This window comes from Moschus berezovskii, chromosome 19 (assembly GCF_049115385.1).
Source record: "Moschus berezovskii isolate FMDL1 chromosome 19, NW_MosBer_1.0, whole genome shotgun sequence".
Classification (NCBI taxonomy): Eukaryota; Metazoa; Chordata; class Mammalia; order Artiodactyla; family Moschidae; genus Moschus; species Moschus berezovskii.
Genome location: NC_142478.1, coordinates 61,196,073 through 61,216,540, shown reverse-complemented (window position 1 = coordinate 61,216,540; position 20,468 = coordinate 61,196,073). Strand labels below are relative to the sequence as shown.

Sequence of the window (20,468 nt, the reverse complement as noted above, 5' to 3'; positions counted from 1 at the left end):
CCCTAGGCAAGAATACTGGAGCGGGTTGCCATGCCCTCCTCCAGAGGATCTTCCCGACCTAGGGAACCTAACTCACGTCTCCCAAGTCTCCTGCATTAACAGGCGGGTTCTTTACCACTAGTGCCACCTGGGAAGCCCGACAAGAATGGGGGCCACATCCAAATCTGCAGCCCTACATCACAGCACTCTCTTTGCAAGAATTCTCCAATGACTGTGAGGACCAGAACCCTTGGAGGTAGGGACAGACCCGGCTCAAACTGCCTTCCAACCAGCTTCTTGCTTCACTGTCTTGTTCCCAAAACGCCTTATGATGCAAGGCAGACACTGGTACTTTTTGAAAGGAAAATCCTGCCTCCAGGCCTGTCCTCTGACTCCTCCCTCACCCCTTGGCAGAGCTTACAGAACAGAAATGTAAAGGACACACAGGTGCTGAGCTGCTCCAGGTCCCAGCTGGGGATGCCTTTCCTCAATCCTCCTCTTCTTGTTGACCTTGGGCAGTCCACCAACTCACCAGGGGCCTCCCTTTCTCCAGACCATGTCTCTAAGCAGCTGCCCCAAGGCTGAGGTCCGAGAACCCACAGGGGGATGGGGTGGGAGTGGGCTCTCACCTCCTGCTGTGGGCTGCTGTCCTCCCTGTCTCCTGCTCACCATCCTGCACTGTCTTCCAGTGGTCATTCCCTAGAGCAGGTGTCTTGTGAGCCGCCCGCACTGCAGGCCCAGGGACCCCTTGACTCCCTCCCCATCATATCCGATCTTCTCTCTAGGACAGCCTGGTCCAGCCTCCACCATCCCAGTGAGCAGAGGCCAGGATGAGCTCCACAAAAAGCAAGTCAGAGACGTCCCTGGTGGTCCAGTGGCTAAGACTCTGCACTCCCAATGCAGGGGGCCCAGGTCCCTCCCTGGTCAGGGAACTAGACCCCACATGCTGCAACTCAGACCCAATGCAGCCAAATAAATACATATAAACAAACAAATATTAAAAAATAAAAAAGCAAATCAGACTCTGTCGCTCCCTTGCTCAACGGTCTCTGGAAGCCTCTCCAGCTCTTGGGGTGACTCCCCCCACCACAAGCCTCCACCTGGTCTCCCGGGTCTCAGCCCAGCCCTTGCCCCTGTTTCCTGCCGCATGCCCCTCATCAGGGGCTCAAAGGCCTGATGACACCTTGCAGACACTCAACGTTCCCTGACTGACCGAGGGCCTCCCTCCATCCTTCGGAAGGCACCTGTCTGTGCCCGCGCTCATGGCTCTGTCCTAACATCGGATGCTCTAAGCAAGGCAGGGGTCTCTTCCACCTCTGACTGAGGATTCAGGGCTGCGCCTGCCTGTTCTCTGGCTGGAGGGAGGTTTCCCCTCCGGCTCGTGCCCAGGCCCGGTCCCCTCGGCAGGCAGCGTATCAGTCCTGGAGAGCAGCCTGGCCACACCCAAGTTCCACCCTCACCTGAAAACACACAACTCCTGGAACCTGTCCCCAGTTCCCCAGGGGACAGCGGAGGGCCAAGCGACCTCCGGCCAGCCTTGCTTTAAGGAACAGCTTCCCTGGTGGCTCAGACGGTAAAGAATCCACCTGTAATGCGGGAGACCAGGGTTCAATCCCTGGGTTGGGAAGATCTCCTGGAGAAGGAAACAGCAACCCACTCTAGTATTCCTGCCTGGAGAATCCCATGGACAGAGGAGCCTTGCAGGGGGCAGGGGGGAAAGGCAGGTACAGTCCATGGGGTCGCAGCGTTGGACACGACTGAGCACGGAGCGTACTGTGGCTCTTGAACACATGTCCTCTCAGCACAGCCTCACAGCAACCCCATAAGGCGGGTGCTGTTCTTACCGTCATCGTTCTGTTTGTGAGCAAAGTGAAGCAGCCTCCTGGTATCCACGCCCCCACCCCCACCAATCAGGACAGTAGAGGTTTCCTCGGGTCCCCCTCCAGCCCCGCCACTCTCCTCCTGGGCCGGTGGTGAGGACAGAAGAACCAAGCCCTGGGCCCCAGGTGGCTCCACAGGCCTGGGGGCAGCGGGGTCACTGGGACCTCCAGGGCATACCCCTCTCTCCATCCTGGCCCACATGGTACATGGAAGACACCAGCCCCTCCAGCTCCAAGCACAGAAGGCTGGGTCCCCGGATCCTGGCCAACCTCACAGCTGCCCCGGTCTCATCCAGCCTCAGAAACAAGCCTCACAGGCAGGCACCCGCGGGCCTGTGTACACACAGACAAACACGTCTGCACTCCGCCCGCTTCTCGTGTCAGGCACCACGACACTCTGGTCACCCTTCACCATCTTCCTGCGACACCTCCAACCCTAGACTCCAAGGGCCATGTCGTCTCCACATTGGGGGCCACATCACCCCACCCTGCTCCACTACCTGTCCGCCACCCCCCGTCCAACCCTGCTCTGCTCTCTGCCCGCCCGCCCAGGCCTCGCCCTGGGATTCAGCAGGCAGAATCAGGGTTAAAAAGGAGGTGGGGTGCTGAATCCTACTCCCATCTTCACCACTGACCATGAGACTTCAAACCTTCCCTCTCTGAAGGGATGTGTGACAATTTGCTGGGGGTGATTCCTCAGGTACCAGCTCCCTCACTTTCCTCTGCCCTCTGTTACCCCCTTCCCAGGTATCTCAAAGCCGCCCATTGCCATCCCTCTGCAATCAGGAGTCCCAGCCGGAGGGACGCTGGCCTCAGTCCCCGGCAACCCACTGGCAGCCAGAGTGACCTCTGCAAGATGCCAACCTGCTTCATGCTCCACACACACCCCTTAAAGCCTATCTGTGCCCCCACGCCTGATGTTGCTCCTGGGTTGAAGTCAAGACCCCTCTTGCTGGCCTAGGGTCTGCATGATGCACCCTGCCCGCCCCACACCTCTCACCATGCTCAGCCTCTCTGTGTTCCAACTGAGTCCCCTCTCTGTCACTCATATAGCTCGACTTTAGGCCACAGGGCCTTTGCACATGCAGTTCTGGTTTCTCTCTGCTTTGTCTGGTTAACTGTTGGGCACTTTTTCCTCAGGTCTCACCCCACAGGCCCTGGAGGAAGGTTTCTGCGTTTTCTGGGGCAGTCCGAGGACTTCCCAGCTCCGTCCTGTGAACAGCGAGGTTCCACTTCTGGCTCAGGTCCCCACAGTCCTGGCAGAACCAAGCTGGGTGGTTCAGGCTCATACAACTTGAAGACCGTCCAGGGAGTCCCCACCTATCACATGATCTCAACACGCCAGTTCCCTTCCTTCCTCTTTCTGCCTGCTTCCCTGCTCCCCAGCGATCTCTGCGGACACAGGGTGTCAGGCCTGGGCCCCCGGGGTGTTGCGCACAGGCTTCAGCAGCCTGGCGAGAGTGTGCCCATGCCCCATGCCCATCTCCTACCTCCTCACTAAGCCTCAGACACAGTGATGTCCCTCCCGATACGTGAGTCTTTCAACTCTGACGACACCGGACATCTGAGGACACGAGCTCTGGCCTTAGCCTCAGCTTTGGGACACTGCCCACGGTGCCTCTCTCTGCCTCAGTTTCTCCATCTGTAAGCCAGGGCACTGAGCGTACTCTGGCTCTTCAACACACATCATCCCAGCAGCACCGCAAGGCAGGTGCTATTGCCGTCATCTTATCTATAAGGAAAGCGAGGCGGCCTCCTGGCATCCATGCCCCGTGAGGGCCCCACTCCAAGTGTGGGGAGACCCAGGGACTCACTTCTGAAGAAAACAATATAGAAAAGGTGGTGGAATGTTACCTGCGAGATGAAGATACCAATGGATGGTGCTTTCCATCTCAAGTGCTCAGTCTCTCTCTCCTCCCTCCCTCCCTCTCCCTCTCACTGGAACATCTTACTCTGAGGAGAGCCAGCTGCCAGGTGTGGTAACTCTGGGGATTGGCTCATGAGCTGCCAACATCCAGGTGGATGAGCTCAGGAAACAGAGCATCCCCCAGTCATGCCTTCAGGTGACTGCAGCCCCAGTGAACCCTCCCTGAGCCTGAGAACCCAAATCCCGGATGCATAGAAATGGTGAGCTAATAAATATGTAATGTCTTAAACTGCTAAGTTTTTTTTTGGGGGGGTAGTAATTTGTTACACAGCCATAGCTAACTAATACAGAGGCCGAGAGAGATTGAGTGAACTGTCCCAAGTCACCTAGCCATGAATCCAGAACTGCTAGACCTCTGACCCATGCTCACAACTCTGACCCATGACCATACGCCTTTTGAGCACACGAGTTATGACAGAGGTTACAAAGGCAAAACACTCCCCACAAAGTCACCCACCATCAGCATTCCAGGAGAAGGGCCCACCTGTTGTCGAAGAAGGCACGGACGATTTTGGACCGGATTGGGTTGAGCTCCAGGTCAGGGACATTGTTGAAGTTCTCCTTCCTGGGTTTCCAAGGAGGAGGCACACCGGGAAATAAGGGAGAAAAGAATGATGTCAGAGAGCACGTTCATCACTTCTTATGTTGCGTTTTTCACCCTGAGCAGGCCCTACGGGAAGGGTCTGGAATTCACACGTCAGGACTGGGATATGCTGCTTTGGTCTACCTCCTCCTCTAACCCTTGGACCAGTGGGACCACAGAGGGCCTGGAGGCTCAGAGACGCCTTTGGGAATCTGATAGATGTCCTAGACATCCACCCTGCCCATCCCCCAGAAAGATGCAGCGACACAAGCCCTGCATCCTATTCCGAGGGGTCAGATACCCCAGGTAGGGAAACCCTGAGTTGGTTGTCTTGGAATCAGAGCAGCAAGCTGCTTGCTTGGAGATTTCAAAAACAGTGTCCACAGCAGGTTAAAAACCTGGAGTTACATGTGACCCAGTGATTCCACTGCTAGATATATACCTGGATATGTCTCCAGAGAAATGCAAACATTCATCCACATAGAAATTTGCCCGTGAATATTGATAGAAGTGGGCTTCCTGGCTAGCTTAGCCGGTAAAGATGTGGGTTCAATCCCTGGGTTAGGAAGATCCTTGGAGGAGAGCATGGCAACCCACGCCAGTATTCTTGCCTGGAGAATCCCCATGGACAGAGAAGCCTGGTGGGCTACAGTCCATAGGGTCATAAAGAGTTGGACACGCCTGAGTGGCTAAGCACATTCAGCCATTAAAAGGAAAGAAATACAGACACAGGCTACAATACGGATGGACCGTATAGACACGGTGCTAAGTGAAATAAGCTGGGCCACACAGTGTATGATTTCATTTATATGAAAAGTCCAGAATAAATCAATCCATAGAGACAGAAAGGAGATTAGTGGTTGCCAGAGGCTGGGGGACTGGGAGCCATGCTGGGGAATGGTACTAAGGGTACGAGGACTCTTCAGCGGGTGATGAAAACGTTGTCAAACAGACTGTGGTGATGGATACAGTACTCTGGAAGCATACTAAAAGCCATTGCATTGCACGTTTTAGTGGGTGAATCATAGGATATGCGAATTCTATTTCGGTAAAGCTGTTCAGAGAGAGAGAAATGTTTGTATGAGATGGTGAATTTCAAACACAGCCACCTGTGGCTAAGGCCAGGTGTCGCTGGGTCCCAGAGGCTGTGAGTTTGCAGGCATGGAGGCAGGTTAAGTCCCCACCTGCCTGACCTTCCCACATAAGGGTGTCCTTTGTTCTCGGACCTGCTTCCTGCTCACCTTTTCTTCTGCTCTGTGGATTTCAACAGGCAGTGGCCTTGGAAGGGACCCAGGACACAGGCTGGTAATCCAGGGGGATAAGGGGGCAGACCCAGCCTGGGGAAGCTGGGAGGACAACAGCCACTTAAAAGGAGAACATCCAAGGGCCCTCAGATTTAGAACTTGAAGCTAGAACCAACCCACGCTGGGAAGGAGGAAGTGCCACATACAAGGGGCACTCCGCACCATCAGAGCTGGAAGGTTCTGTAAACACACAGCTGAGCCCTGTCCTGCCCTCATCAAACAGATGGGGAGGCTAAGGCTCAGACAGAAGCAGGGCCTACCTGGGGCCCAGACGCCTCCATGGTCTCCCCCTCTCCAAGCTGTCTCCCACCTCTCCCCACCATTCAGCACTCCTAGCTTTGTTTGCTTATAGCATCTGGCCAAACTCAGGAGCCAGCATCAATGGATGCCAACGTTTCAGATTCCTGAGGGCCCAGTTCTGAAGGCAACCCACTCAGAGCAGCTGGCCCACAGCAATGGAACATTATTCGGCCATAAAAAGGACTGCAGTGCTGACCCATGCTACAACAGAGATGAACTTCAAGAGCAAGATGCTAAGTGAAGGCAGCCAGACACAAAAGGTCACATCATGTATGATTCTATGTACGAATATATGAGGTGTTCAGAACAGCAAATCCAGAGAGACAGAAAGCAGACTGGTGGGTGCCAGGGACTGGGGGACAGTTGACAGCTAGGGTTGTTGTCTACAGAGTTTCTTTTGGCGGTGATGAAAATGTTCTTATATGGACTGTAGACTAAGTGGATGAATTGCATAACATGTGAATTATATCTCAATCAGGCTATTTTAAGGGCTTCCCAGGGGGCTCAGTGGTTGAAGAACCTGCCTGCAATGCAGGAGGCACAGGTTCGAGCCCTGGGTCAGGAAGACCTCTCCCCCGCCCCAGAGAAGGGCATGGCAACCCACTCCAGTATTCTTGCCTGGGAAACCCCATGGACAGAGGAGCCTGGCCGGCTACAGTCCATGGGACTGCAAAGAGTCAGACATGACTAAAGCAACTGAGCACAAGCATAAGCAAGCCTGTTTTTAAATACTCCTAAAATATTTTTAAAAAACTAGAAAGCAAAGAACCACTGCACCATGGCTTCATCAATACAGAGCTCAAAAAGTGAGGCGCTAACCTGTGCAGCTCAGAGTCAGGTTCATGGTCAGCTACCTCCAGGGTTGGTCACAAGGAGAGAGTATGAGGCCTGGGGCCAAGGACGCTCTGCCCTTGCTCTGGGTTTGGGGTCATGGGTGCGTTTCAGCTTGTGAAAGCTCGTCTCACTGTCCCCATCACTGTTCTTCACACCCCTGACAGTCCGCACTGCTCTGGTACTGCACCCGGGAGTGAGATGCAGTGACAGGAGGAAACATACGGAAAACCCAGAGCCCCCGGGATGGGAACAGCTCAAGTCAAGGGGACTATGTGGAGTTTAAGAGGGGACGTGGGGAGAAAGGAGAGGAAGCCAGCAGCTGCTGCAGACCCCAAGCCCTCTCTGGCTTTTCTTGCCTGGTCTTGGTGACTGTCAACCCTTCCTCAGCCTCAGTCTCCTCATCTACGAAGTGGGCACAGCCTCTGGAATCACATAGGGGTTCTACCAGCTCTGCCACCTGGGACAAGCGACTTGGCTTCTCTGAGGCTCGGGCTTGCTCCTCTGCACTCAGGAGCTTCAGAGGGTTGTGGAGAGCATGCCTGGGAGGAAGTCTGGAACACAGCATGCACGGTGTCCTGTGAGGAGCCAGGGCTCCACGGATGGAGGCTTTCAGGTGCCTGAGAGCATGGGGACGGGCCTCGCATTTTCATAGCACCACATCTTCAAGGCCTCCGGCAACCGGAGGCAGCGCAAGCACGGAGCACGCACAGCGGAGCGGAAGGGGGGGCCGGAATGGGCGGGGCGTCGGGTGTGGGCGGGGCATTGCCCCAGGCCCCGCCCCTTCCTCCAGCGTCCCCAGGCACTCCCGGTTCGCAGATCCTGCTCTGCCCTGCGGAGCCCAGGTAGGGGCTCTCAATGGAGCTTTCTCCCAGGGCTGCTGGAAGGACCGCATTCAGGGATACACCAAGGAAGTGGGTCTGACTGATTCCCCAGCAGGGAACAGAGGCCAAAACAGAGGATGCTGCAGGTTCTAAAGGGACTGGGAGAAAACAGGTCCTCATGATTATTAAGGTGGCAAGGAGGGACACACCAGCAGCACCCCTGGCACCAGGAGATCCCACAAAAGGTAGCGGGGCCCCGGGGGTTCAATGGGAGGGCAATGTCTCAGGAGGAGGACAGAGGCAGGAAGACCTCAAAGAACCCAACTGTACGACTGAGTGTCAGGAGAAGAAAATGAACAGCCCAAGAGAGGTCTGGCCTTCCACTGGCGGGGCGGGGCGCAGATGTTAGGGATCGAGCTGCGGACACAGTCGCCAGGTCCTGGCCTCACAGCCCCCAGCAGGTCTGTGCAGGTGTCTTTGAATCCTAGCTGCCTTTCTCTGTAAGCCAGAACCACTCTCCCTCACCATGGGCACCTTACTGACGCTTCCAGACTCAGTTTCCTCATCTGTGAGCTGGGTACAACCAAGCAGCAACCCCACACACACACACCCATATCAAAGCAGAAGTGAAGTTAAGCACACCTGGGGCCAGTCCAGGCTCTGCCCCTGACCAGGCACACGCCCTGGTTGAGGCACTGCAGATCCCAGAGTCTTAATTTCTCATCTATAAAATGGGGATCATGGAAATATCCAGGCAGCATTATGGGGTTAAGGAGATGATCAGGTGAGATAAACACACGCAAGGTGCCACTGGGCTCCCCAGGTGGCACTAGTGGTAAAGAACCTGCTGCCAATGCAAGAGACATAGGAGATGGGGGTTCGATCCCTGAGCTGAGAAAGTCCCTGGGAAGAGGGAATGGCAACCCACTCCAGTATTCCTGCCTGGAGAATCCCATGGACAGAGGAGCCTGGTGGGCTGCAGTTCATGGGGTTGCAAAGAGTTGGACATGACTGAACCGACTTAACAGATATACACAGGGTGCTACTAGCAAAACGTGTGACCCGCAGTGAGTTCATTTTAAAACTTTGATAACGGTGATCATAGCAACAGCTAACCTTCTACAGACACCCCGGGTGTCAGGTACTGTTTTGAGAGCTTTACATTATGAAAGTAGGAACATATTCCCACCTTACAAATGAGGAAACCGAGGCAGAGAGGTGAAGTGATATCTTATTGCTGAGAACGATGCCCTGACTTAAAGAGTATGGACACCCAGCGCTGGAGCAACTTCTCCTGAGTTCTGTCTGGTCCTGGGGAGGCTGTGGGCACTTCTGGGGTATCTGCCAACATCCTTCTTCAACAAGCTGAGTTGCAGGCCTTGAGCCCAGAGGCAGGGAAAGGCCAACTTCAGTTTAGGACATTGAAAGAGGCGTTTATCTGAGGGCAAGGAACGGGACAGGACCAGGACTTTCCTGCAAGGATCTTTTGCGCAAAGGTACGTGCACAGGAGAACCGCCTGGGGCAAGCAGAGAATTCTTGGGAGTTCCCTGGCAGCCCAGTGGTTAGGACTCAGTGCTTTCACTGCCAGGGCCCCAGGTTCAATTCCTGGTTGAGGAACTAAGAAGATCCTGCAAGCAGTGCGGTGCAACCCCTCTGCCACCAAACAAGGCAATTTGGGTACTTCTCCAACACAAACTTGCACACGAATCCTGGGGATCATGGTGAAAAGGGGCTTCTGACTCTTCAGTCCTGTAAAGGCCAGTTTCAGTCCCATTTCCTTTTCTCCTTCGAGCCCTGAGGTGCCCATCAGGCTGGTCGAACCAGCTCAGCCCAAGGCCTCCCCACCACCTATGGTAACTGCCCTGTATCACCCAGAGCCCAGGACTGGGGGTGGGGCACTGCTCAGGGGCAGGAGCTGTGGCCCAGTGGTCCAGTGATGCTGCCCCAGTAACCAGCGGGAAGGGTCTGCCCACAAGGGGTCCCTGGGCTCACATCTTTGGGGGCCATAAAATTAAAAGATGCTTACTCCTTGGAAGGAAAGTTATGACCAACCTAGAGTGCATATTAAAAAGCAGAGATATTACTTTGTCAACAAAGTTCCGTCTAGTCAGGGCTGTGGTTTTTCCCGTGGTCATGTATGGATGTGAGAGTTGAACTATAAAGAAAGCTGAGCGCAGAAGAATTGATGCTTTTGAACTGTGGTGTTGGAGAAAACTCTTGAGAGTCCCTTGGGCTGCAAGGAGAGCCAACCAGTCCATCCTAAAGGAGATCAGTCCTGGGTGTTCATTGGAAGGACTGATGTTGAAGCTGAAACTCCAATACTTTGGCCACCTGATGCGAAGAGCTGACTCATTGGAAAAGACCCTGATGGTGGGAAAGATTGAAGGCAGGAGGAGAAGGGGACGACAAAAGATGAGATGGTTGGATGGCATCACCGACTCAATGGACATGAGTTTGGGTAAACTCTGGGAGTTGGTGATGGACAGGGAGGCCTGGCGTGCTGTGGTCCATGGGGTCGCAAAGAGTCACACACGACTGAGGGACTGAACTGAAACTCTCCCCCTTGAGGACCCCTTGTATCCTCCCAGGCTGAGTGCTCTGTGAGCTCAGGCATGTTCAATCACCCCCGTATCCCAATGATGGGAGATGTCAATGACCTCCATTTTACAGGCGAGAAAATGAGGCCCAGAGAGGTGAAGTGACCAAGATATAGTCACACAGCCAGAAGAAGAGCTTTGAATCCGGCACTCACCACCCCATGCACTTCCTCACACCCGCTACTTCCTTCCAGTTTGGTATGTTTTTACTTCGAAGAGAGAACGAGACACCTTCCTGGGGCATCTGCTCCCATCCAGCCCCGAGAGGCCCCATCCGGGGCCCAAAAGAGAGCAAGGCAAGCACCCACAGGGGAAGGAAAGACCGCAAACCACAGAGGAGGGTGGGCGGGGCACTTCCGCCTGCCTCGTGGTGTGGCTTGGTTTCCGGTGGCGTTGAGGCTCAGCTCAAGTGCAAAGTTCTTTCTGCGGGTCCAGGGAGGATTCCTGGTCTGAGACCCCATCCTCCCTGCTCCGTGCTGGTCCAGGACTTCCCCCATCAAGGCAGGCCGTTGGCCCCACACTCCCAGACCCACCCCCTGCACTCAGTATTTACTTGTGACAGTTAAGTAGTGGTGAAATGGGGGCCCCACGGGGCTCGTGCAGGAGTGGGCACGCCCCAGCCAGCAGGTGTCTTCCTGGGAAACGCTGAGCCACTCAGAGCACAGCACCCACATCAGCAGCAGCATCACTTGGGAGCTTGTGAGAAATGCAGAGTCTTGGCCGGGCCCAGACCCTGTGAATCAGAACCCTCATTTCACCACAACTGCCAGCATTCCTGTGCAAGTTCAAGTTTGAGAAGCGCCACGAATTCCCGACACACACTGCTCAGCTGCTCAGCTGTGTCCTATTCTTTGTGACCCCATGGCCTGTAGCCTGCCAGGCTCCTCTGCCCTGGGATTTCCCAGGCAAGAATACTAGAGTGGGCTACCATGCCCTCCTCCAGGGGATCTTCCTGACCCCGGTATCGAACCTCTGTCTCCTGCACTGCAGGTGGGTTCTTTACCGATGTCTTTACACAAAAGATTCTGGCCAGAAGGCCCTGGCCCCCTGGCCCCAGGCAAATGTGTCTTTCAAATGCTGAGGCAGCATCAGCAAAGTGATTCCTCCCCACAGGCTTCCTCCCTCCTCCTGCCTGCTTCACACCTGGGACCGGCCACCCCTCAACACCTGTCAAGCACTCATTCCAGCGGAAGTGACAGGTATTCCAGCACCTTCCAGGTGCCAGGCCCTGTTGTGGGTGCTGGCTTCAGCAGTGATGGGACAGACACGATCCCTCCTGGGATTTAAGCGGGGGAAACAACAGAGACAGAAAATGGAACTTTCAAGCAGCAACAGGCGCTTTGCAGACACACCGAGCAGTGGGAACAGATGAAACCGCAGAGGGCTGGTGAAGTCCCTGTGCGCTGGTCAGGGAAGGCCTCGGAGTGAAGGGGACATGTGAGCACAGACCTGCAGGAGGCGACTGCTCCACCCCAGGGGACTCTTGGCGATGTCTGGAGACATTTCTGGTTGTCACAATGGGTAAAGGTGCTCCAGGAAGCAAGGGACACTGCCCAACATCCTGCAATAATACATCCTAACCCCACCCCGCCTCCAGGAAGGCTGATCCAGCTCCAGGTTTCCCTGGTGGCTCAGTGGTAAAGATCTATCCACCAATGCAGGAGACATGGTTCCGTCCCAATCCGGGACAATCCCACATGCCTTGGAGCAACTAAGCCCATCTGCCACTACTGAAGCCTTAGTGCCTGGAGCCTGTTCTCCACGAGAGTCGCCACCGCAATGAGCAGCTCATGTTCTGCAACGAGAGTAGCCCCTGCTCAAGGCAACTAGAGAAAAGCCCGCACGCAGCAACCAAGATCCGGCACAGCCAAAAGTAAAATTAAATACATTAAAAAAAAATACATACTAAAATTAAAGAAAAAAATGACCCAGCCAATGGAAACTCTGCTCTGAGGAAGACTGTTCTAGAAAGAAGGAAGGGTGTGTGCTGGAGCCCTGAGGCGGGAACAGCAAGAACATCCATGCAGTTGGAACAGAAGGAGTAAAAAAAAATGTCAGGGGGTTGGAGGGGTGGTGGGGTGCAAGGATCTGCCAGTCAGGTAAAGCCTTGGAGTGAAGGGAACATGTGAGCACAGACCTGCAGGAGGCGACTGCTCCACCCCAGGGGACTCTTGGCAATGTCTGGAGACATTTCTGGTTGTCTCCAGAACACGTGCTGACCAGGCGGCTGTTACTTTATTTTATTTGGAACCTTCGGAGCAGAGAGGTGCCATTTTCAAAGGCTCCCCGCCCCCATGCATCACTGTGGGTCCCTATGAGGGTGGGGCAGGGAACAGGCACAGCAGATTCAGGAAGTGGGGGGATGGTGTGAGACGAAGGCAACCTAGGAGGGTGATGGGGGCTCTCCTTGGGGCATGTTAAGTGTGAGATGCCACAAGAACATCATGGGAACGAGCAGGAGGTGGGGTGGGGTCAGAGGAGATGGCCCAGCCACAGATACAGACTGGGCAGTTAGCATCCACGTGGTATTGCGAGCCTAGGCTGAGTCTTCTATTTTGGGTCCTTCCCATGGCCAAGTCGGGCCTCTGATCTGCCCCAACCGGCCAGTCCTCTTATCACTCGGGCTGATGAAGCTTGGTCTCACCTCTGCCTGGAGCATCCTTCCCTCCTCCTTCCACACGCCAGCCCCTTCTCTGGTCCCCAGAGCAGCCGCCTCAGAGGGGCCTGTGCCGACCACCTGTCCCCAGGTCCTTCTCCCCGCGGTGGTCCCAAGGACGCACCGTCTGCCCCGTTTCCTTCCTCCATCATTGTGTATCATGAGCTTATATGCCAGTTACCTGCTCACACTCACATGCGCACCTCAACAGAGGCCCCCTCCCACTGGGGCAGAGGGAGCCTCACTTCTCATTTGGTGTCCTCGGCCCTAGAGCCCACTGCAGAAGGTCCGAACGCCTGCTCCTCTAGAGCAAAGACTGGGTCAAGTATTTACCATCCTGGGAAAAGAATCTCTTTTTTAAAAAAGTTTAAGTGAGTTCCCACTAATATATCTAAGACCATTTAGAAAGCTTCTTTCCACTCCGGGGGACACCTGGGCACCTTTCACACCAAGCCGACACCTTCATGGCTCCCGTTCTCATATCTGCCCCCACCCGCTCACCTGAGCAGGTGTGGGAGCCCCAGGGCCACTCCCACCCGACGTTTCCTAGGCAGTGTTACAAGCAACTGCAGATCTTTCTAAGTGACTGTGCATCATCTCAGCCGAGGCTTTAAAGAGAGGTCTGGTTACCTCCTGAGTGAAAGTCGGCTCAGCTGTGTCTGGCTCTCTGTGACTCCATGGACCATGGCATTCTCCAGGCCAGAATGCTGCAGTGGGTAGCCTTTCCCTTCTGCAGGGGATCTTCCCAACCCAGGGATCAAACCCAGGTCTCCTGCATTGCGGGCAGATTCTTTACCAGCTGAGCCACCAGGGAAGCCCAAGAATACTGGAGTGGGTAGCCTATCCCTTCTCCAGCAGATCTTTCCTACCTGGGAATTGAACTGGGGTCTCCTGCATTGCAGGCGGATTCTTTACCAATTGAGCTATCAGGGAAGCCAGGTTACCTCCTGGAATACGGTCAATACTGACCATGAAACAGCCTCATGATCTAAGGGGGGCCTCAGTTCTTTCACTGTCATGCGTACTTTTTCTTAAGTAAATCTTTAGCTATTTGCCAGGTTAAAAAGCAAAGTGACTAGGTTAAAAAGTGACTTAAAAAAGACACACGTGCCCCCATGTTCAAAGCACCATTATTTACAACAGCCAAGATATGGAAGCCACCTAATAGTCTGTCGACAGATACGTGGATAAAGAAGATGTGGCATGTATATATATATATATATATATATATAAAATGGAATATTACTCAGCCATAAAAAGATGAAACTTTGCTGTTTTCAACAACATGGATGGGCCTGAAGAATATTATGCTTTGTGAAATAAGTCAGACAGAGAAAGATAAATACTGTATGTTATTACTTGTACGTGAAATCTAGAAAATGAAAAATAAATGACTTAATTTGGAGAAAAGCGATGTGATCACAGTGCTCCAGGGCTCTGGCTATTCCAACAGCCAGCCCTTAACCTTCCCGCAGGTTAAGTTGTAGGACCTTATCCTTCTTAGCCTCAGTTTCTTGACCTGTCAAATGGGGTAATGGTGTGAATTTGAAAGGGTCCCTGAGACCCTTAGGACCACACAGCTAATGGCAGCTCCTGACACCGAGCTGACCTCTCACTCGATAAATCAATGGGAGGCACTGCCAAGGGGGTAAAACAAGCCCTGGGGTTGGGACTTTGCTGGCCCCCGGCATCAAGCCCATTAGAACACTGCTTGGGGCGCTGGTGGTGCTGGCAGTGGGCAACTGCGTCCTTTGTCTTCCTCATGAACATCTGTGGTTGTGTTCATCCCGGGAATCACTCCACATGTGTCCAATATGCATCTAAAACTATTTTTGCAGTGCAGCTCTATCTTATCAGGCGCCCTCCTGGCCTGCATCACTATGTTTGAAGGATTCTATCATATCTATTTCTGGGGGTTGGTGAGCCTGCCAGAGAGCTCTCAGGAAGTAGAAGGCTGCTGTTTAAAACATCTGACACCTAAGGGACCCTACTAAAGGGAGGAAAAAGTGCAAGAAGCCATTCTTGTATTGTCTAAAATCAGTATCGTTTAATAAGCTTGCTTATGGAGGGTCTTCCTTCTAGAAGGAGAGTTTTTGAGGACAGAAGTCTCTGCATAGTAGGTGCTTGATAAATGAGTCAGAGGAACATTTTCTATCAAGCATTTTTCACCAAGACCCCTTAGAACAAAGTGCTTTGTGATCAAGGTACTCTCAGGTTTGGGGGATCCTGAAACACATATAATCTGGGGGACCCTTCTTAAAGAAAAAGAATGCAGCATTAGGAATTGAAAAAAAATTCAAGCGCTGGGCCTTGAAAGGAACCCATGCAGAGTGAAACCCATACAGAGTGGGGCCCTAACTTGGAAAGCCTCAGGGTAAACTCACCCCTGAATGTCCTTACATGATCTTCAGCAAAAGAGGGAACACGACCAGACACGGTAGGAAGTGGGGGGTTAAAATTAAAAGCAATTTTCAGGACTTCCCTTGTGGTCCAGCAGTTGGGACTCTGTGCTCCCAATGCAGGGATCCCAGGTTCCATGCCTGGTCAGTGAACTGGAGCCCACATGCCACAACTAAGACTCAGTATAGCCAAATCAGCAACAACAAAATTAAAGTCAACTTTGGCAGTTTTTACCCTCTGGAAATTTTTTAAAGCTACCCTCAACTTACTAAAGTCATAAATTCAGAGACACAATTCTTCGTTAAGCTTTTAGATGTAACTTACAAGTCTGTGTATAAAAGCTACAGGTGTGAATGGGGCCTGAACGCTGGGCTGGAAGAAACACAAGCTGGAATCAAGATTGCCGGGAGAAATATCAATAACCTCAGATATGCAGATGACACCACCCTTATGGCAGAAAGTGAAGAGGAACTCAAAGGCCTCTTGATGAAAGTGAAAGAGGAGAGTGAAAAGTTTGGCTTGAAGCTCAACATTCAGAAAACGAAGATCATGGCATCTGGTCCCATCACTTCATGGGAAATGGAAAAACAGTGGAAACAGTGTCAGACTTTATTTTTTTGGGCTCCAAAATCATTGCAGATGCTGATTGCAGCCATGAAATTAAAAGACGCTTACTCCTTGGAAGGAAAGTTATGACCAACCTAGACAGCATATTAAAAAGCAGAGACATTACTTTGCCAACCAAGGTCCGTCTAGTCAAGGCTATGGTTTTTCCGGTGGTCATGTATGGATGTGAGAGTTGGACTGTGAAGAAAGTTGATCGCCGAAGAATTGATGCTTTTGAACTGTGGTGTTGGAGAAGACTCTTGAGAGTCCCTTGGACTGCAAGGAGATCCAACCAGTCCATTCTAAAGGAGATATTGATCCTGGGTGTTCATTGGAAGGACTGATGCTAAAGCTGAAACTGCAATACTTTGGCCACCACATGCGACGAGTTGACTCACTGGAAAAGACTCTGATGCTGGGAGGGACGACAGAGAATGAGATGGCTGGATGCCATCACCGACTCTGTGGACATGAGTTTGAGTGAACTCCGGGAGTTGGTGATGGACAAGGAGGCCTGGTGTGCTGTGATTCATGGGGTCGCAAAGAGTCGGACACGACTGAGCGACTGAACTGAACTGATTCAAAAGTCCAGGCCCCTTCACTCTCTCAGAGGAGGGGGCCGAGGGGCCTGCAACCCACACCCCTCCCAGACTCGGGTGCTGGGGGCCATGCTCAGGGGACCCTGGCTGACGACTTTCAGAAATCTCGAGGCAAGAAACAAAGCTTCTTTCTATGCTCTGAAATCCCAGCAAGGCCTCCTGAACATGCCCAAGGATCAGGTAGGTTGAAGGCTCAGCCTGGGGTCACACAGGAAACCCATGGCAGACTGGGGGCCAGGACACTGTCTGGGGCCACTCACCCCTTCTGCCCAGGGAGGATGTGCAGGAAAGCCCAGGAGGACCGGAAAAGCTGCCCCCATGCCCTTCTCCAGTCCTGAAAGGTGGATGAGGATCAGACAAAGCAGCTCCGGGGGCTGGGAGGGGGCCCTTCATGCAGGCCTGTTTGTACTAGCACTACGGTTGGGTGGTATCACCTCCTTCCTGCAGGCTGGGCTGGCCTGTCACCGTGTGCAGCTGACATTGCCTGCCCAGCAGAGGCTGCAGACGCTGCAGCAGGGGCCGCGGTGTCGGTAATGGTGCCTCCTTCCCAGGATGTCAGGGTGGAGGGTCCTCAGACAGCACAGCAGGGAGCCTGAGGTGCTTACTGGACACTCGCAAGTCAGAGCCAGGCTCCCAGCTTCCTTACAGAGGGACCTCAGCACCAGACTTGAGTCCCAGCTCCTCCACTTGTGAGCTGTGTGACCAGGGGCCAGGTATGTGACCTCTCTGAGCCTCACTGTCCCATGTCTCAGATGAGAGCAGGTGTTCCTCCCCCTACCTATGGGGTCGTGTAATGCACACGTTAAAGACTGTGTGACACAAGCACGCTGGAAATAAAAGCTTATTATCTGTGAACCGTCTCCACGTGCCAGGCCCCCAGATAAGTCCTTTCATCACAAATACGTAAACCCTGTGAAGGCAGGGATGTTAACAACAGCGGATCTCACGCTTACCATGCTTGACGCGCTACAGAGAACTCGTCCAGTCAGCGGGCTCTTTCACTTGCCCCTCACTTCACTGCTCTCATTCATCCGTTCATTCAATCAGCTACTCCCAGAGCACGTATCCTGCTATGAGCCCCCGACTCAGCACCAGGACCAAGAGAAGAGATCCAGCTCCTGGCTCCCAAAGGGCCGACCGTCTGTTAGAGGGGGTGGGGGTGGCTGGAAGAGGGGCAGTTACAATTCTGTGCTGCAAATGCTGGACTGGGGCACCCCCAGGAGGGGTCTGTGGGCTGGGACATCCCCAGGAGGGGTCTGCGGGGATGCAGGGGGCAGGAGAGTGTCTTGGAGGAGGTGGGGTCCACATTGAGACCTCAACAAAGCAAAACCCAGCAGCTGAAGACCATGGTGAACCCTGGCTAAACAGCATGGACGTGACGTTTACTGGGGAGCCCTCGGGGCGAGGGGGCAGTGGCTACTTGCTGGGTCCAGGTAGACATACTCAGGGCTTACCTGAGGGCAGGGCTGGGAAGGGCAATGCATATCGTGCTCCTGGGGGTGGCTGTGTAAGACATGGGTAAGTGGGGGGCAGGGTGGCAGGCAGAGCCACCAGTTCAAACTTTCCCACGTCCTGGTTTGACCTACAAGGCGTGGGAAGTAGGAGGCTGCACTTGGAGCGCTCAGCACTTGGGGGAGGGGTGCCTCCTCCACCTACTCAAGCCTGGAGGGCAAACTGGGTGCATTCCCAGGTGCTAGGCAAGGCCAACCTCACCAAGACGGCCTATGATAGTTATAAATGCAGAGTCCTAGGCCCTACTCCAGTCCTGTGGACCAAAGCCCACATTTTACCAAAATTCCCTGGTGATTTGCACACACACTAGTGGTGGGAAAGAGCCAGTGTAGAGCGCTCACTATAACCAAGACAAGGAAATAGCCTAAATGTCCATCAACAGAGGAACGGGTAAAGAAGATGTGGAACATACATACTCAATGGAGTAATTCTCAGCCATAAAAAGAATGAAGCAATGCCATTTGCAGCAGCATGGATGAACCCAGAGTGATCATCACATTGAGTCAGTCAGAAAGAGAAAGGCAAGCATCATGGGATGTCACTTATGTATGTGGAATCTGAAATATGAAATATACTCACCTACGAAACAGAAACAGACTCACAGACATAGAGCGCAGACCCCCGGTTGCCACGGTGGAAGGGGGAGGTTGGGGGAGACAGACTGGGAGTTTGGGGTTAGCAGATGCAGACTATCATGCACAGAATGATTGGGAGGGGAAGGCAGAACTGTCGCTATATGCAGATGGCATATACCACACATACAGAAAACCCTAAGGACTCACAAAAACTACTAGATCTGACAAACGAAGTCAGCAAAGTAGCAGGGCACAAGATTAACTTTCAGGAAGCAGTTGCATTTCTTTACACTAATAATGAAATACCATCAGAAAGAAAATGCAAAAAAATGCCTTTTAAAATTATACCAACACCACCACCCACTCCAAACAACAACAACAACAACAAACCTCAAGAAAAAACCTCACCAGGGAAGTGGAAAGACTTAAAGGCGGAGAACTATAAAACATTAAGAAATTAAAGAAGATTCAAAGAAATGGAATGATATCCTATGCTCTTGAATTGGAAGAATATTGTTAAAATGCCAATACTACCCAAAGCAATCTACAAATTTAATGTGATCCCTATTAAATTACCCATGACATTTTTCATAGAACTAGAATAATCCAAAATTACATGGAACCATAAAAGACATAGAAATGCCAAAGCAATCCTAAGGAAAAAAAGTTGAGCAGGAGGCATAACTCTCCCAGACTTCAGACTATACTACAAAAGTACAATAATTAAAACAGTGTGGTATTATCACAAAAACAGACACATGGAGCAATAGAACAGAATAGAGAACCCAGAAATAAACCCACACACATATGGTCAATTAATCTTTGACAAAGGAAGTAAGAATATAAAATGGGAAGAAGACAATCTTCAGCAAGTGGTGTTGGGAAAGCTAAACAGCTGCATGTAAATCAGTCAAGTTGGAACACATCCTCATGTTCTACACAAAATAAACTAAAAGATGGCTTGAAGACATAAACATAAGACATGACATCATAAAACTCCTAGAAGAGAGCACAGGCAAAATACTCTGACATAAAATCGTATCAACTTTTTTTTGTCAGTCTCTCAGGTCAATAGAAATAAAAGCAAACAAATAGGAAATATTTAAACTGACAAGCTTTTGTACAGCAAAGGAAACTATTTTTTTAAAAAGGAAAAGACAATCTATGGAATAGGAGAAAATACTTGCAAATGATGTGTCTGACAAGGGCTTATATATACAAACAGTTCATACAAGCTCAACAACAACAAAACAACCCAATTAAAAAGGGGCAGAAAGCCTAAACAGACATTTCTCCAAAGAAGATATACAGATTGCCATCAGGCACATGAAAAGAGGCTCAGCATTACTATTGAGAGAAATGAAAATCAACACTACAGTGAGGTATCACCTCATACCAGTCAGAATGTTGTCATTAAAAAATCTACAAATAACAAATGCTGGAGAGGGTGTGGAGAAAAGGGAACCCTCCTCCAGTGTTGGTGGGAATGTAAATTGGTGCTGACACTATGGAAAACAACACTGAGACTCCTTAAACTAAAAACAAAACTACCATATGATCCACCAATTATTCCTGGACATATGTCTGGATAAAACCATAATTCAGAAAGATACATGCACACCAGTGTTCACTGCAGCACTATTTACAACAGCCAAGACACAGAAGCAAACTGCCCACTGCCAGAGGAATGGATAAAAAAGATGTGGTACATATACACAATGGAATATTACTCAGCCATAAAAAGGAATGAAATAACACCATTTGCAGCAACACGGATGCAACTAGAGATTCTCATAGTAAGTGAAGTTAGAAAGAGAAAGACAAATACCATATGATGCCACTTATACATGGAATCCAAAGCATGGCACAAATGAGTCTATCTACAAAACAGAAA

At 52.0% G+C, this 20,468-nt stretch overlaps 1 protein-coding gene across 6 annotated transcripts in view; it reads right to left on the bottom strand.

The window, feature by feature from the left end:
* TESC (tescalcin) overlaps positions 1-20,468 on the bottom strand; it is a 65,606-nt gene that overhangs the window by 10,500 nt on the left and 34,638 nt on the right. For 5 of the 6 annotated variants that reach the window (XM_088828209.1, XM_055404330.2, XM_088828211.1 and 2 more), the window contains exon 3: positions 4,271-4,351. In XM_088828209.1, coding sequence (XP_088684335.1) covers positions 4,271-4,351 — 81 coding nt within the window. Of the gene's footprint in view, positions 1-608; positions 679-4,270; positions 4,352-4,811; positions 4,914-20,468 lie in introns of all 6 variants that reach the window. The other variant, XM_088828212.1, reaches the window with a different exon arrangement.